Here is a 19,687-nt window from a genome sequence, read left to right as displayed (position 1 = left end):
ATTCTGAAAAGTAAAAGAAAGGAAATCAAAATCACTTTATTCTAACACCTAGAGATGACTGAGATGTTGGTGTATCTTTCCTGTTTCCATTCAACTTTATATAATCAATTCAGTACATATTAATTTATATACACATATTCATATTTATATATTCATTATTTTAAATATATTTTAGGTGTAGATGGACACAATACCTTTATTTTACTTGTTTTTTTTATTTTTATGTGGTGCCAGGGATAGAACCCAGTGCCTCACACATGCTAGGCAAGCACTCTACCACTGAGCCACAACCCCAGCCCCTATATATATTCATTTTGATCATTAAAATTAACTGAATTAATTAAGGAGCATTTATAGCTTGCATAAAAACTATAATTCATGTCATTGCTGTATTGGGATATTCTAGTAAATTTTTTAGTACAAGTTTGACAAAATGAGACCACTAAATAGATAATTTCTCATGATAAAACCTATATGCACACATCACAAAAATGTTACTGTTAGAAAAATACATTCTGAAAACTTTGTCCTTCAGTTACCCCATTCCCACTTTATATGTGTAAGTGGTTATTTTCTAAAAATTACTGATGATTAGATTAGTGAAATGTTTATTGTGAAAGAGTATGTTCTTTGCTTTTAGGCTTAATCAAATACACAGTGAAATAGAATGTGTTTTGTGAAGTAATATCTCAGTTTTTTTCTCCACGCTTTAGGTATGTGTTCTTTTTGGATCCATGCAATCTGGACTTGATAAACCGGAAGATTAAGTCTGTAGCACTGTGTGTAGCAGCATGTCCAAGACAAGAATTGAAAACCTTGAGTGATGTCCAGAAGTTTGCAGAGACGAATGGTGAGATTTTAGGCCATCTACATCTACACTCCAATCCTTTATCTCACTGTTAAATATTATGTCTTTACATTCCCATATGAATTTGTCCTGACATTAAATAAGTGATCAAAGAACCTTAAAAAGAAAAAGAATTGAAGTAATTTTGGATTTCCTCATTAAAAAATATTAGAGTCAACCTAGGGAGCTTATTAAAACTCTAGATATTCACCATACTCCGTGGTGTGTACCTATAGTCCCAGCTATCAGGATGCTGAGGCAGGAGGTTCCAGGTTGTTTGAGCAACATAATAAGATTCCATCTCAAAAAGTAAAAAAGCAAAAACTGACCACACCATAGATTATTTCACACCTTTACTCAAAAACAAGACAAAACTCTTGTTAGATTCCTAGGCCCCTGCTGGGGAACTTCTGAGTAGGTCTTTGGGTTCTGGAAATTTGTGTTTTTTATAAATGCTTCAGGTGATTTTGATATATAGCCTGATGAGTATTTGGAAATTATTAGACTACTCTGTAAAATTTGGATATTTTCCTTTCTTGACAAGTGTTGATTAAAAGTATTTCAGTTTGGGCCTGTGTGTGTGTGTTTTAGCCTGTGATTAACAGGGTAATATGAAAAGGAAAATTTGAAAATTTCAGATAAAAGTATAAAGTAAAAATCAAAAGTCTTCCATCAGTTCTTTTTTCAATGTGTTAGTGTACATATAACTTTGTGTTCTGCTTTTTAAATTTAACATTATGTCATGACTGTTTCTGTAAGAATAGGTTTGAGGAACTTTGAGGTTAAATGTATGGGAATTAGCTGAGAAAACCAGAAGAGACAGTTTTATGTAATCTAGCTCTGTTCCCTTGAGATTCTTACCTTCAAATATGTTATCCTCAGCTCCAAATAGCTTGTTTCAGTTATCTTCAGAGAATTTTTGTTTAAACCACTTTGGAGGGTTAGGGTGCTGATGGCCCCTCAAGCCCAGGTTTTTGAACTTCCTTGAGTTTCATGATTGTGTTTTGTATTTAGTACTCCTCAGGCCTTCCCAAATTCAAGGTTGTTTTTGGTTCCTTGGATAGCAGCTGACTTGATTTGTATTCACCCAGTGTAACTCTAGTTGGGTAGAGATGCAGCCTGGGGCTATAGCTATGCACACATCAGCAAGACTCCTGCATCTCTTAGATGGGGTGGGATAGGATTGCTGGCCTTCTGGAGCTGCAGGACTGGCAACATTCCTGGGCTACCACTTCATGCCCTAGGCATAAGATGGTAGAAAGGGCATGCTGTTGATTTGAATCTGGATTCCAATTCTGATTCAGTCACTAATTGGCTCTGTAATGAGTGGTAGCTTCTCTGAATCTAGATTTCCTAATCTGAAAAAAAGGTGAATTAAAAATAATACCTCCGTGCTGGGGTTGTGGCTCAGTGGTAGAGCCTTGTCTTGCATTCATGAGGCATTGGGTTCAAGCCTCGGCACACATAAATAAATAAAATAAAAAGTATTTTTCCCATCTACAACTAAAATAAAAAAGTATTTTAAAAAATAATACCTCATAGGTTATGAAGATTAAATAAGATGGTGCATGAATAATACTGGGCATGTGATAAGCAGTGAGTGAAGAGGTGCCAAATACTGTTTAAGATCTCATTTTTAATCCCCACATGATATCCCCACATTTGCCTTGCTAAGCCTTTTTTCCAAACCTACCAGCTTTATCATTATCAGGTTTCTTAGGGAAGTCTGAGTTATTCCTGAAGGGTTTTTCCAAACTCTTACACATTATGAGTAGATCAATATACCTGATAGGTGGTATTTTTTTTTAATATTTATTTTTACTTGTAGTTGGACACAATACCTTATTTATTTATTTATTTTTATGTGGTGCTGAGGATTGAACCCAGGGCCTCCTCGCACATGCTAAGCGAGTACTCTACCGCTGAACCACCACCCCAGCCCTGAGAGGTGGTATATTAAGAGTATGGCCTCTGAAGTCAGATTGTTTGGGTTCAACTGTTGGTCCTTCTGCTTAGTAATTGTGAGACTCTGGGCAAGTTGGCTTTACCTTTCTATATCTCAATTTCCCCATCTGTGATGCAGGGATAATGTATATACCTAATGTGCCTCATTAGGATCTTTATAGTAAGTCAATATATGGAGAAAGAATACTTATAACAATGTATGGAAAATAGCAAGTTGCTAAAAAATGGTCTTGGCTGCTGGTGTTGCCATTATTCTTCTGCCTCCAATTTTTGTCTAGTTCTAACTCCTTTACGTATTGCTCTCATGCGATGTTGCTAGAGTTTTAATTAACACCAACCCATTGCTCAGAAATTATCAGTGGTGAAAAACAAAAGTCTCTATATGTCTTATACTGGCAATCAAAACTCTGATATAATCATAAACTTGTCCGCTTTGAACATGCCCTCTCAAACCTACTGGATGTAAGCCTTGGCATCTTGAAACTTAGCTGTCATCTGAAGGGCCAGGCAAGAGCTACCTCTAGCTCAGTTATATGGCCTTGCTTGATGGTTCCTTTAGGAGAGATGACCCATGCCTTCCTGTTGGCCTGTGTTGCCCACAGGCCAGTGTCCTCCCAAATGAAACTGATACCGAGTGTGGTCTATTTAGGTCTAGTTTAAGAAGATGCTCCTGGTGTGTTTTGCAGCTTTGCGTTTCCCACAGTGTTTTGCATAAAGTAAGTGTTCAAGAAGTTTTAATCAATAAACACTCTTTCAGAAAACAGACTTCTTAAATCAGTGCCCAGCTACAAAAGCACCCTTAGGCTTTGGAGTTGCTGTGTATAAAATAAACCAGTAAGTTCAGTATAAAAAAATAATGACAGCATCAAGAAGCACATAGTAGAGGATGGTAACTTCAAAAGGCAAGTAGAAAAGCTGTATAGTTCAAATGGAAAGGGAGCTTCTGGTGTGGAGGCCTACCTATCTTATTTTAGGAAAAAATCCAAGTTGGAATTTCTGAATTAATTTTTCAAAGAACCTCTGCTGTTTCTTTGAATTGGTGACTTAAAATTGGACCTGGTAAAATTTAGTTGCAATATTACCTTTATCACTGAGAGATTTCTTTCTCTGCTTTTTACATTAACTATGCTCCCCTCCTCTGATCTTTATAACTTATCTTTTCCATTATTTGAAGTACAAGTTGATTGAAAAGGAACAGGTAATTTTTATTGGTATCTATAGCCAAGGTTCTAACAGAAATAGTTAGAAAATACAGAGGCCTTTTTATCTAAAATATTTAAGGCTCAATTATTAATTTCAGAGGAGTGTCTTTGAGGGATGATTCAGGTTTAAGTGGGAAATTTTCAAATCTGTAAGGTAAACTAGTTAAAAGTCCATGAAAGAGCCTAAATATAAGAGCTACAGCTGTAAAACTCTTAGAAGCATCATAGGGGAAAACTTATATGGTATTGGATTTCATCATTACTTGCATGGAACTAAATGATACCAGAAGTACAGGAAGCAAAGGAAAAATTAGAAAAATTGTCATGTCAAAATTAAAAACTTAAACGTATTGAAGGACAAAATCAACAGTGAAAAGTCAACCCATATATTTGGGTTGAGAGAAAATATTTGGAATGAGAGAAAATATTTGCAAATAATATATCTATTAAGGAGTTACGAAAGAAAAAGAAGTGTTGATGAGGCTATAACAAAATTAGAAATCTTGTGCACAGTTGGTGGTAATGAAAATGGTGTAGCAACTATGGTAAACAGTATAGAAGTTCCTTAAAAAGTTAAAAATAGGACTAATATGATCCAGTAGTCCCACTTCTGAGTGTATATACAGAAGAATAAAAAAGAGGATCCTCAAGAAATATGTGCACATGTATGTTCATTGCAATATTATTCAAAAACAGCCAAGAGGTAGAAGCAGCCTAAATGTCCATGGACAGATTAATAAAGAAAATGTGATATACACACACAATTAAATATTATTTTGCCTTAAAAATGCTGCAACATGGATGAAACTTAAAGATACTATGCTAAGGGAAATAAGCCATTCACAAAAGGACAAGTACTATAGGATTCCACAGTTATGAGGGCCCTAGAATAGCCAAATTCATAGAGACAGAAAGTAGGATAGCAGTTGCCAGGAGCTATGGGGGGTGGGGGGGTAGAGTAGGAAGTCACTGTGTATTGGGTTGAGTTATACAACAATGTGAATGTATACAATGTACTAAATTGTACAACTGCAAATGGTTAAGACAGCAAATTTTATGTTATGTGTATTTTACCATAATTTAACAAAAATGGATACTGGGTGAGGTAGTAACTTTTTATATGCTAATTCTAAACCTGATTTTAAAATGCAAAGTAAAATAATATGTTTCTTTCTTAACACAATGAAAATACAATATAAATCCTTTTCAAAGAATTTCAAGTTTCCATGACAACATTTCAGAGTACTTTTTAGCACTTACCAACATCCATTCACATGAACTTTTATTATCTTTAGAAATTATTGAAAATTTTATAAGGGGAAGCTGTTGGGTCCTATAGCAATATTTAAAAGAAATACATTTGTTAGGCAAGTAAAACGTTCCCTCAAATCTTCGTTTCTTTGACAAGAAAGTGGAGTTGTTTCTTGGATAGAGTTTATGGGAAAGCCTTTGTCAAGTATGTCTGACTACAATAGAGTTCAGAAGAAAAAGCTGGAAATTAGATTAGTTTTGTGGAGATGTTGCCTTCTACAAAGAGCTTTGAAAGCGGGCAGAAGAACTTAGATGAATATAAAGATACAGTCTAGACTGAGTTGGGTGGTAGGTCAACAAGTATACATTTTGGTTTTATGGTTCGTAATTCATATATGACATGAATAACATAAACTTGATGCTAGAAAAGAAAATAATTTAAAAATGTTCATTAAAAGGGGGGATAGGAAGGGCAGCAGAATACAACAGACACTAGTATGGATGTATGTATAAACGTGGCTGTATAACCAATGTGATCCTGCAATTTGTATACGTGGAAAAATAAGAATTCATACCCCATTTGAATCAAATATATGATATGTCAAGATCATTGTATTGTCTTGAGCAACCAATAAAAAAATGTTCATTAAAAAAAATCAAAGTTGTCAAGTACCATAAGGACTCAGTATCAAATTTCTTTCAGTTCTTTATCATCTTCTGCAGTCATGTATAAATTTTCAGGGGGCAGGATTATGCTCCATTTATCTCTGAATATCCAGGTTCTCATATAGGAGCTCACAATGTAGATATCCATAACTGGTTGTTTTTTTTTTTTTTTTTTGAAAAAAATGATAGACTCGATTTCCCTATTCATCTCTGTTGCCACTTAATAATTTCTTATGCTCTCAACACATTTTGTCCTCAATTCTGTATCCGTGTGAGTTGCCACCAGCAGGTAAATTGTTTAGCTTCAATCCAACCAGAATTGCTCTGAAATCAGTTCTTTTTTACTCATCTCTAAATAATTCATCCTATTCACTCATTTATCTCTCTTATACACACTCTCCAAGTGATTATTCATACCTTTTCTTCCCTTAAGCCCTCTTGTTCATCCTCTTTGCTAACCTAATGCCCTACAGAGAAAATTGAAACCATCTGGTAAGAGCTCCCATCTGAGTTCTTATTTTCAGGAGAGCATGAATGTCATCTCACTCTCACTTTCTTTCCCTCCAGTTTCTAATGAACAGTTTTCTTTTCTCCTTTATTTAATCATTAATTTTGAAAACTTAAATAATACATACATTGTAGGGGGGGAGGGAATGAATCCCCCTCCTTCTGAAGCTGACTTTGGCTTTATATGTAATTTTGGTTTCAACCCAACCATGCTTTGACAGGTGGTGAATGAAGGGGAGATGGTGCAAGTTCCGGCAATTCTTTCTTTCTCTCCTCTCTAATTCTGGTTAGGCCCACCACCTCTGGTCAGTAGTCCACTATCATCCCCATTATTCTGAATTCTGCATCTGAATTTTAGATAATTTAAGCCCAGAGTTTTGTTTCAACTTGTCATTTATTGGTGCCTACTATGTACCATGCACTGTGCCAGATGTTTTGCGTGTTGTTTTGTTCTTTTCCATTTGCTATCTAAATACTAACCAGTGATTTAGAAATAAATGCACATAACCTATGAGTTAGAGGATGACTGCATATTCTCAGTTGGTGCAAATACTAATCATGAGATTCTTATTATCTTTTCCATTATTCTTATTTTTCTTTTGTTTGCATCTCACTTATAGGAGTGAAAAAGCAGTACCATTTGAGAATACTTCTTTAATGTACTATATTTTGTAGAATTCTGAGAGGTTTATGAACTGCCATTTGGACATGTTCACTTTTTGATTTTTTGGCTTTTTTGTTTGTTTATTTTAGTACCAGGCATCAAACCCAGGAACACTTAACTACTGAGCACATCCCCATCCCTTTTTAATATTTTATTTAGAGACAGGGTCTTAACTGAGTTGCTTAGGGCCTCACTAAGTCACAGGCTGGCTTTGAATTTGCGATCCTCCTGCCTCAGCCTCCCGAGCCACTGAGATTACAGGCATGCAATTACAGGCATACATCTGGCCCATGTTCACATTTTGAGTATGACTGTCCAGTTTGATCATTAATGATCATTGCTTTGGCCATTTAAAACTTTGACAAATTATATGATCCATTCAGATAAGAATTGCTTTTTGTGAGAACTAGTAAGACTTTCGGTTATCATTATCCAGTCATTAGGCTTAGAGTCAACATCAATAGATCATCAGTATATTGCCCTTTTTCTTACCAGTTAGTAACAATATAACTTAAACCACAGAGTTAGCATGGATTCTTTTTGGCATAGTCAATCAAAAGTTTGGACTTGAAAACATTTATAAATGAATAATTATAACAATTAATTTAATTTCCTCCAGGTCAAAGAAAGCAGGGTAGCAGGGAGACGCTTACATTTGATAATATAATTTAAACTAATTCCTTCCTCCAACAATTAGTATCTATTAAAGATGCCAAAGATATAAGGTACAGTCCCACATTTAAGGAGCTTGAGTTATAGTAAAGTTAGACTTTCCTTGTCCTCCACAATACCTAGTAGAAGTCTTGCACATAGATGTTCAAAATTAATTCATTTAGCAAATATTTATTGTGTACCCAGGATGTGCCACTAATGGCTAACAGGTAATGTCATACCTCAGCTAGCTAATAGATGGTACTTTTTGGAAATTGCAAATATGTCTGGATTTTGGGGGTTACTAGAAATTGAAATTAGGAAAATTGTCTCCTGTTCTTCCAGCATGTAAATATATAGTTTTCTAATTAGAGGATGAGAGATTAAATTCATTGGACATCACAAAGCAATAGAATTTGTTTTTCATAATGAAAACTGATCTGCATTGAGATGTTTTTCTACTCATTGAAAATTTTCTCCATCATATTTCAAGGACTATATCTTTTGCCTAATTTTAATATATTATGCATTTGTGATAGCAAATTAAACATAATTTTATGGCCCAAAAAATAGCCCCCAATACATTAGCTCTTCTTTATATATTTTTATTTCAAATAATTTGGTGTTCAAACCATTGGTTCACAACTAAGAGTGCCTCTGCCTGCCCAAAAACATTTGGCAATGTTTAGAGAGATTTTTGGTTGTCAGAACCGGGCAAAGGTTATCTAGAGGATAGAGATCTGTCAAACACTAATGACACACACATACTAGGCATACATATTTGCTGAGTGAATTAATGCACAGGACAGCCCCCTATAATCAAGCATTGGATCAGGATGTCTGTTTTTATTAAATAAAAGGCATTGGAGTGTTACTTATGTACCAGTAGATGGGATTGCAGATATTTCAAAAGCACCAGGTCCCAGTTCTCAAAGAGCATACTCTAAAAATGGAGATGATAGGTAAACAAAAACAAATTACAAAATAATATGCTATGTTTTTTAATAGAGCTAAGTGGCAAATAGCTTTGTTGGGTGGGTCAGAGAAAGCTTGACAGAGAAGGTGAAGTGTGAGTGAGTACTGTGTAGTAGCTCTGCTCAAACTTTTAGCACTCACTCAGATGCTGTTCCTAGAAGGACAGAGCAAGCCCAAGGAATAGCATGTTAAAAGGTCAGGAAGCCTGATAAACAGAAAGAATTGATTATATGCAGTTCATTGTATTGAGGTGAGCCTGGAGTTTTAGCTAGAATCCTGCTTTAGGAAGCCTTGAATCCAAGAAGTGTGGACTTTATCCTGAGGATAGGACTATAACAGAAGGGATCTGCATTTTTGAAGACCATTCTGAAGGTCATGTGCATAAAGAGGGAGATGAGAATCCCTTTTGGGAGAGGATTTAAACTGCCCTGATCAAGAAGATCTGAGATTCTATAGGAAGGTCTGATCAAGCACCTTGAATGGTATGGGAAGGTGAAAGGTAAAGAAGAGGACATGTGACTTGCAAATTTTACCTTGGGGACTTCAAACCATTAACCAGGATAGAAAATATACAGGAGGAGAGTGAGTGATTGAAGTAATTTTTTTGCAAACATTATTTTTGAAGTATCTGTGGAACATGTTTTTGTGGTTTGTTTTCCTAAGAACTTAATATTTGTTTGATTTTGATTATTAGGAATGACACAAAAGAAGCATAGTGACCTAAGTGTAAAGAATTCTGTTTCTAAATATGCCAGTGATTGCTTGTAAGGCCGTGAAAATATTACTTATTTTTTTTTCTCTGCAGCTGTAAGTTTTGAAGTGTAGTGATAAAAATGTACCTCTTAGGAGAGTTGATATAATTGATATTGAGCTAGAAAATAAATAATTAAATGTTATAAGCCATTTGAAAAATTATAGTATTTAAACATTCTGAAGATCCTAGTAGACATTTGCCATGATAAATATTTGTATACCCAAATTGGGTTCCTAAGATCTCTCATTTTGATAGCCTTTGAATAACATTGGCTAAATTGCCTGGATTGCCTAGATAAGCCTTTGTTTTTTAGTTTTTTTGATTTTTTTCATTACTCAAGTATGATTTTTACTTAACTTTTGCATCTGAAGGAAAACTTCATGTCTTACTTTTTATGTCCAAACCTCTTGTGCTGTGTTGTTTATACTTTCACTGTAAAAAAGTAAATGATACTACCTTTAAAAGGTTCACTGAATATGCATTAGCTGATAAACATGAAAAGAAAAACAATTTAAAATATTTGTCATTACCATTTTAATGTTCTTCCTCCTCTGTTCATCAACTGTTTGAGCAGGAAAACAGCAAAGTGACTCTTCTGGTTGTTACTACCAACACATTGTAAAGATCTTTTTCCTTAAACCTATTTAGTACAGGATCTGCTTAGTACTGGCCTGTGTCCCAGAAGACCATCAGAGATAAGGCTATTATCCTTTTATTGAGTATTATCCTGGGAAAGTATTTATAAAATTGAACTCTGTGGCACCTGCTGACCTCTTTTCTAAATGAAAAAGGGTGGGGATGGAAATTGTGTTCAGTGAATTTAGATGAAGCAGTATGTTTAGCAGCACTGACAACAGAGTGCTTTAGTTAGTGCCTTTTATACCGTGCAAATTGATTCCATCTTGGACTTTGAAAGAAATAAGTTGACAATTCATATCAAGAAGTTGACAGTCACATTCAGGGCTCTGCAGTTATTGGCATGGTTGCTATTTTTTCATAAGCAGTTCTAAAATAGAACTCACAGCTATTTTAGGATTAATCTAAAGTGTTTGCTTGCCATTGCTGTCATGTTTTTCTAAAATTGCTATAAATAAAATCTAGTGGTATTATCTTCAAACCTGAGAGAATACTTTTGGAAGACTTAAATATTTAAAAACAATTTTCATCCTTAATGTTTTTCTTTTCCTTTCCTCTTCCTCCCCTTCCCTTCTTTTTCCTTGCTTTCTTCCTTCTTTCCTTCCTCTGTCTCATGGTGATGGAGATAGAAACGAGGTCCTCAAATATGTTAGGCATATGCTATGCTATTGAGCCACATCCCAGTTCATGTGCTTAACTTTAAAAAAAAATTGTCATTAAAATGAAAAAGAACAGTTTAAAAAAAATTTAAACCTAGTCTCCTATGAAATCTTATCAAAAGCTAAAAATGTGTGAAGAACAGTGCTATGTAACTTTCAAGTATCGCTCTAAAAATACTATTGTGGCTTGCCATGGTAATACATTCCTATAATCCCAACGACTCAGGAAGTCTGAAGTAGGAGGGTTGCAAATTCAAGGCCAACCTCAGCAATTTAGTGAGACTCTGTCCAAAAATAAAAGGACTGGGGCCTGGCTCAGTGGTAAAGGACCTCAGGGTTCAATTCCCAGTATATTTAAATAAGTGTGTGTGTGTGTGTGTGTGTACACACACACACACACACACATATATATATATATATATATATATATATATATTGCATTGTCAAATTACTTGGATTATATTTGTATAAAATATATGCTACATATATTTATGTAAATGTACTATTATGGCCCACATATTTAAACACTGATTTGAGGCAGCTGAGTTAAATGGTGGTTTATGACTTTTTGAAAATTATTTTCATTGGTCAGACAAGAAATAACTTAAATATAACTCACTCCCAACTTTGTTGTCCCAGCATACCAGGCTGTGTTCATTTTTCTATCTTCCTTTCCATTTCCTTCTCATGCTTACATGCCTTTTCCATTAATTAATTCAGTGACGAAGTCTGCCATGTTTGCCTCATATTTTAATGTTTGCCTCATGGTGGTAACAGTGTGAAGTCCATTATCACTATAATGCGAATGCATATTTATTCTGTTTATATTTAATAATAAGGCATTAGTTCAAATTAGAAATCTGACAGGAACTTCAGTTAATCAGATATAACCTGTTGTGTAATAGAATGCAGTAGATCATTGGCATCTTTAAGGCTGGAATGTAAATCTCCTCGCCTACCAACACCTATTGTGCAATGACTCTTCCAGGATCCCAGTCACTTCATTATAGAACTAGCAGGTCAGTAAAATAACGCATTCTAGATCTGCTGGACTGTATCCATCTGAATTTTCAGTACTGCTTAGATATGTATTAGCCAAATAATCAGAAAAATATATGGTTCTTTGTTTAACCAATCTTTGGTTAGATTTAAGTTATCTTAAACTATCTGAAAACTAGGGATTGCTTATAAATTTATCAGTTTTATCAATTGTTCAGTTTATTTACAGTTAGGAGTATTTCCTGAAATAAGAAAAAGTAATGTATTATCTGAGTGTATTGCTTTATGCAGTAATTTTAAATATGTAGTAGTGGGAAGCATAGGAACAGAGAATGTTTACAGTTGAGAGATGTGGTATTTTGTCCCAACTCTATCACTTACTAGCTCTGTGTTCTTGGGCAGGTTATTTACCTTATGTCCTAGCCTCTATTTCTATGGTAACAATGCATACATGTATGTCATCTTGCATAGAACCTGACATGGGGCAGATACTCAATAGAAGTAGTTCTAGTACTTATAGTTATTATCTTTAATATTAATTAAAATTTGTACAATTAATTACATTATCAGTAATAAGAGTTTTAAATGATTGAGGGCTAATGATATAGATCAAATCAGATGCTTATGAATTCTATAATGTTTGAAAGTTATATATGAGAGTATTAACATCTAAAATTAAAGAAAATCAGAAGATAATTTGTCTAGATTCTGTTCTGCCAGTTAACATATAACTTTTCTTTCAACAGGCTCAGCACTATGTAGCTACAACCTAAAGCCTTCTGAATATACTACATCTTCAAAATCATCTGTTCTTTGCCCCAAACTTCCAGTTCCAGCGAGGTAAATTTTATTGCAAAGTTGTTAACTTGTGACTTGTTTTTATAGGTAAATTTCACATTGTATGTGTTATTCTGAGAAAGGAGTTACTTTGATAACTTGTTCCATTACTTTTACAACAAAATTTTAGAAATAGGAAAAGATATAAAAACATGTATTTATCTTTAGAAAAATGCACACCCAAACAACTTTTCTAGTTCTGTTATTTTACATTTCTTTAGAACCTTACGTTTTTTTTTAATTTTCGTACCATAATTTTCAAATACACAAAACTGCTGAATCATTCTCAAATTTGCAACAGACTTAGAAACCAAGTCTCACAGTCTCCAGAGATCCTTCGAGGTTAATCCTAGTATTACTTCCTGGGATTGCTTTTTAATTTACTTTGTAAATTTAAAAAGCATGCCAGTGACTATTCTCCATACATTGTTTGAAGTTATATCCTTTACGTACGTTCACTGTATTAGGCTGTTTGCCACGTCTTATTCAATAAACATTTATTATTAAGTACCTGCCACATGTGATGGATATAACAGTGATCTCACAGTAGTTAAAGTGAAAGTAAATTTTTAAATTTAAAGTAGATGTAAAAAAAAAAAATTCTCAAGCATTGTAGACTATATCCCCAGAATTATGTATGTACGTTTATGGAGGTATATACATGTATGTGTATATACACATATGTGAACACTTGCAAGTATGTCTGATGTTGAGAACCATAGTGTGAACTGCTGACAGAATGGCATGAGAAAACTTCTCTGGGGGGAAACTGACTCTAAGCCACCTTTATTATATCTTAATATATTATAGGGAACAAGTGAGTAAAAAATTTTGAGATTTGAAACATGAAAGCAGATCATGTCTACATTTTTTAGGAATATTTATGGCTATAACTTGTGCTTTATTAACTTGAATTTGAAATTTTCTGTTAGTAGGAAAGGGATATATCAGTTAAATTGATTTCTAGCTCTTTTAGTCTTGTGAAGTTGCTATTGAAAATCAAAATTTATAGCCTATAGATATAAAAGTAAAGGGACTATTTTAAGAGATACTCAGTAAAAGGAACCTAAAAATTATGGCCTTAAAGTGACAGGTAAGGAGGTCGAACTCATAAAAATTAAGGATATGAGGAAGGCTGCCGCAGTGAAGCAAAGGAGATCCTTTAAATACAGTTACTGGAGAACATTTATTGATATAAAAATAAGAAAAGCCCTATACACTTATCTACCTAATTGCTACAGTTTGTTTTATCTGTACTTTAAGTATAGAGTCTTTCATTCAAGACCAAAACACACTGAGGTAGAATAATCAGAAATCCTGGATATGGAAAGAAGGTTGTTCTGCTCCTGGATCATTGTGGGAGGGCCAGGATGGGTGGCTGGGCTCATACTGCAAATCCTCCCCCACTTGAATCTCTGACTCCCCTGTGTTGAGCACTGACTGTTCCTGGTTATCTCGGATATCCCAGTCCTGACTACCCACACACTTCTCACAATATCCTCTAGACATTTACTAGAAGGCAAAGGATGGTATCAGGGGTGTTAAGTTTATAGCTGGATGGACCTGGCTTCTAACAGGGTCATTATGTACCTCACTAATCTAAGACAAAATGCTGAACCTGTACTATCTGCAAACTCACTCCCACTGTGTTCAAAGATCCTTATGTTTTACTTAGTACAGTACCTCCCAGTCGAAGTATCTTAGCACTTTTGTCTGAACTAAGCTTGTTGGAAAGTAAAACAGAAGGAAGACAAATAGAAGCTTGTAAATATAAAAGTTATTTAGCATTTGGCAAACAAAGTGAAAGGATGAGAGAACAAGATAAATTTGTTTTAATAAAAGAAAAATTGGAGACACTACCCCATTCTACACATAGCATTAAGCCACCAAGTCTCCAAAAATGAGTAAGACCAGAACTCTGACCTTCAATTCACAGTCTAGTAATGACTGCATTTTTGTTAACATTTTCTAACACCAGGCAAAACTGGTAAGTAGCCCTCAGCATCTTTCACATCTCACACAGGAACTTGAACTTTGAGTCTAGATCAGTATGGCGGTGAATATCACATCACCATTTTCTATTTGTCATCTCAAACAAGACTCAACCTCTCTAAAAAACCAAGGTTTCTTGTGTGTGAAATGGGAATATTCATACTTGTTCTATAGAGTTGAGACTCAATAAGATAATATACATATCTATTATTGTGCTTGGCACTTAGCTTAGGAAGTATCATTTCTCTCAACTTCCAGAGCCAGCAATAGCTGGTTTAGAGAACACAACCATAAACTAATTTGCAATGAAATTCTAATGAGGCGTAATAACCAAAAAATTATCATTCCTAAGAGCAGATGCCTAGATAGACCAATATTTTATCCAGATTCATAACTCTTTATTGGTGAAATGCCAAGCATGGTAGCAATATGAACAATAGCTATCCTGTTTATTTGTGATGCTAACTGTTGCAATGCTAACTGTTGCCCACAACCAGAGAAAAACAGCAGAAATAGAAACAGAGTACATAAATTCAGTTTATTCATCATTAGAGTACCTCTGGATGCCAGAAAGGTTACGAGATACTAGGGAATTAATAATATGATATGGAAGCGAAAAATTGACACTCAAGAAAAAATGTTTTTTCATATTTTTAAGTAGAAGATTCAAGAGTAAGTTAATATTTACAAATCATCTACTATGTGCCAGCTAATATACTTTCACTAATATACTTTCACATGCATTATTTAATTTAACTCTCACAAAAGCCTTTACAGATACTGCCCCTAATTTATAGATAAGGAAATGGAAGATGAGGCCAAAGCCACTTTTTTTTTTGTTGTTGTTGCTGTAAATCAGAGTTTGAATTCAGGATCTTGTAGCATCTATACCATAGTTAAGTGTGTTTTTTTTAAATTTATTTTTTATTTTTTAAGGAGTAGAGGAGTGAAGGAAAGGAAAAAAACAAACAAAATAGAAATGTATGAAAAATCACTGTTTACTGCCATTAAATTCTTATCTTCTTGACTTATTTACTTCCTGCCTTTTGTATTCTATTATAGGGATCTTAATGGAACCCTTTATTGGTATTATTTCTTAAATAAAACTTTTAGCTAGAAACCATGGGTGATTGCTTATTTTTAGCCTGAGATTCTAAAATAATTATATGAGGTACAACTCCTACCTTCTTTTGTGAAGCATATGGACAAGAAATAGTAGACACTCTTTGTCCTTATACTTTAGGGAGTTGATTATCTGTGATAATCTGGTCTTAAAGGCAAATGGATGGTATATTTGCCACTGTAAGATACAATTTGCCCATGATGGTTAATTTTTAAAAATCTTTAAAAGATTCATTATGAATTCATTTTGTTCTTGTTGACTCATGTTTTAATAATGTGAAACAACATCAGTTCCTAATGGGACTACATTGACTTCTTAAACATTCAATAGTCTGTGCCTTTGAAAGGTAGAAAAACTTACTGTAAATAGAATACTTTATGCTTTTCCTCTTAATTAAGAAGCACAAAATGTGTCATTTAGGTTAGACTCTAAAGTAGAAATGATCTCAAGCACTAAGTTCTCAGCACTATTATTTCCTCAGAGGTCCAAGATATGAGCTAATTCATCTTAAATTCATTAAATCAAATGGGATTTAAATGGTAAAATATAAGAGAGACATTTCAATGCCATGATTACTCACTTTTTTTTTTTAATAAGAAAATAAATCCAGGGACTGAGGGTGTAGTTCAGTGGTGGCATATATAAGGCCCTGGGTTCAGTTGCCAGCACAGAAAAAAAAAAAAGAAGAAAAAGAAAAAAATTCTTGTTTCAAAATCCCATGGCCTGTAGAGTTGTTTCTTTTTTGGGAAGAAGTGGGAAAAAGAATGACAAACAAGGGAATCTGCTGCTTTTTAGCTAAGCATTTAATTTTCTTTTTGAACAATGTGTTCATATATTCTCTTTTATTTACCTTCAATTTCTGTTATTCGTTAGGACTAAGAGCAGATTTTTACTATAAAATAAACAAAACAAAGCAGTTAATCAGCTTGTGCTAATTTTATATCTTTAAACTTAGAGCCGTCAGATTGAATTGTAGAGTCAAAGATTATTGTTATTTTGCCCCAATTCTTTGAAGGATACTTAAAAAAGCACTCTTTCCAAAAGGTCAAGAGTTTATATACATTTTTAAAATGACTCAAAAGGATAAGTTCTGGGCAGATGTTACTCACCATTTCCTCCTAAAGGAAAAGAATTAGGATTTTGAGAATGCAGTCCTTCCCTTTCAAATCAAGGATCTTCATCCTGAGTTTGAAAGGCAGAATATACTGGCTCTGCTGCTCCTATATACTTTTAGAGTCATTGATTTGTAGGTGGTCTCTTTTATGGTGATGATCTGAAGAGACTTACAGAGTCCTTACTCCTACCCTTTTAGCAAGCAAATGGACAAATGAAGAAGAAATGGAGTAACACACAGCTCTGCAGTGTTAGGAGAAGGTGGGCTTTTACAGTTATCTGACAGGAAAAAGGAAATGAGTGAGTAGGACCAAGAAAATTAGTGGCATTGTCAACAAGAAATAGACAGCAATATCCTTAAGGTAGACATATTTTATATTTGGGGTTGAAGGCAGGTGAGTGAAGCAGAGGCTTCATCAGAGATGATAAGGTAATATAGACCGATGAAGATTTAGATAATTATGGAGCAGAGAAGAGTTTAGTTTTGAAGAGAGAGACATGCTTTAATTAAAAATAGGGTTAGAGAAGTTCTTAAAGGTGTTAACTTTGCAGAGACAACATCAGAAAAGAAAGTCGTGTTACAACAAAGTTGTCAGTAAAGACTTCTACCCCAAATCAGCCTCCATTAACTGAGAAATTTAGGGTCCTTTTTGATTCTTCTAATTTAATATCTTTTTACATCATTAGCAAAACAACTTTTGATCAAAAGACAATGACTTACCTGCCTGTAAATCAAACATTATACAGAATGGTCTGGCTTCCTGCAGTTTTTAATAAAAAGTCAAATCTTGGCATTAACTTTCACTAACACCATTTTGGAGCTACTCACAAATCCACAGCCAAGGACATGAGATAATAAATGAATAAATTACATTGTTACATCATCATTTTTGGATACATTTTACTGAAGCATAACTAAAATAAGGCTAAATCTTTCAGTTATTTTGTTTCATGAGTATAAAAGCATAAGATATTTCTTATTCTTACTACTGGTGGTGCTCACTTACTGTCATTTAAGAAAAAACGATAGGTAGTTATTCTCATTCTTATTTGAAAAATTTTTTTTTTATTTGAGGGAGGAAAGAAACTGTTTTGTTTCAGGTCAGACAAAGTTGTTTTGCTGAGATTGGAAACCTTGGAATTTGATATCCAACCACATAATCATATCCACTAATGGACCCAAATACAGTGCCAGCCAAGAACGAGAACACAGTTACATCATTCTAATAAAAAATCTTATGTCAGACCTGCCAGGGCTAGTTCTATGAACAATTCAAAAACTGTGGTTTCATATTAATTATGGCTGCATTTTAACTTAATTCACCCACTAATGCATATCTGTGCACAGACAATGTACGGGTTCTGTTAGAATCTTGACAAGTCACAATGAAGGTGTATCTATAGGCCTTTGTTTAAAATTCTCTCACTGATTAGATGTGTATTGTCCTCTCAGAAGTTGAAGCAGAACCATGTTATTACAAACCAGATTTATGTCACAGCTCATGCACAGTTGTTTCTTTACAAGTCAAAGCTGTAGTCCATGTAAGCTTGGATTAAATGTTAACTGATTAAATAATTGGTTGTTTTCACAGTTTTTTGAACACATATAATCTTGAATTATTAGTTACATATAAAAAGAAAATAAAATGGCACAGAATTCCAGATGTGTGAGATATTTTTCACTTTTATAATATTATTTTTCTTATCCCATTTTTATTAACTTCATAACTCTTTTATGGAGTGATATCATTGTCACTTTAGATATAATTTCCCTTTTGTATTATTAAATTATAAGCATTTCTATACATTAACTCCCACTGTTATTGTTTTGAGTAGCTGCATATTATGCTGTATGTTGATATGTTGGCATGACTTTGTTTATATAAGAGTTACTGAGGGGCCTGGGACTTGGGCTGTAGCTCAATGGTAGAGTGCTTGCCTAGCACGGTTGAGGCACTGGGTTCAATCCTCAGCACCACATAAAAAGTAAATAAATAAAAATAAAGTTATAAAAATTATATTTAAAAAAGAGTTACTGTGTGCCCTGAACACTTTTATTAATCTGAAATTTTATAATGCTATTTTGTTAGAGAAGACATTCTATTAATGGTGGCACATTTCAAGTACAAGCATGTGTGTTTTTTACTTTTAAATTGCTTATGGCCAAAATTCATTTTCAGTTCAATGAAATATATGTCTTTAAGCTTTGTCATCTGCCTCTTGACTGGTAGATGAGGAGTTTTAAGTGGTTTTGCTTCTGGTAGCTCTGTGTGTGTATGTGTATGTGTGCGTTTCTTTTCAGAAGGGGAGGGTAATGTCTTCTGTTGGAACATGCACTCCACCCTCTTTGATAAGGCTTGTGGTAAGATTGCTTCACTACCCATAACAGTCATCTTCATAGCATTAAGCACATAGCTCTTAGCACCCATAATGATGTGTGGAGGGTGGAGTGTACTGCAGCCATATTCACCTTTCATTTGTGTGTTTGATGTGGCATTTATATTAAGTAGGAGTAATTTTTTTTCTGATTTTTTTTTCTTGTGTCACCAGTGCACCTATTCCATTCTTCCATCGCTGTGCTCCTGTGAACATTTCCTGCTATGCCAAGTTTGCAGAGGCCCTGATCACCTTTGTCAGTGACAATAGTGTCTTACACAGGCTGATTAGTGGAGTAATGACCAGCAAAGAAATTATATTGGGACTTTGCTTGTTATCACTAGGTAATTGTTTTTCTCATTATTAGCTATTGCATAATACTGCAGTAGAAGACTGTTCTTTTAGCCAAAATATGAATACAACTGGGGATACTTGTAAAATGTTTCACTTCCCATAATCAAAATAATTGT

The 19,687-nt window shown here is 34.2% G+C and overlaps 1 protein-coding gene across 3 annotated transcripts in view; it reads left to right on the top strand.

Moving 5' to 3' along the window:
- Slc44a1 (solute carrier family 44 member 1) overlaps nt 1-19,687 on the top strand; it is a 138,881-nt gene that overhangs the window by 37,194 nt on the left and 82,000 nt on the right. For all 3 annotated transcript variants that reach the window (XM_015492232.2, XM_015492233.2, XM_015492231.2), the window contains 3 exons: nt 714-850; nt 12,523-12,616; nt 19,392-19,561. In XM_015492232.2, coding sequence (XP_015347718.1) covers nt 714-850; nt 12,523-12,616; nt 19,392-19,561 — 401 coding nt within the window. The remainder of the gene's footprint in view (nt 1-713; nt 851-12,522; nt 12,617-19,391; nt 19,562-19,687) is intronic.

Source organism: Marmota marmota, unplaced genomic scaffold (assembly GCF_001458135.2).
Source record: "Marmota marmota marmota unplaced genomic scaffold, marMar, whole genome shotgun sequence".
Taxonomy (NCBI): Eukaryota; Metazoa; Chordata; class Mammalia; order Rodentia; family Sciuridae; genus Marmota; species Marmota marmota.
Note: the sequence above shows the minus strand (reverse complement) of the source record. Positions and strands in the feature narration are given on the sequence as shown.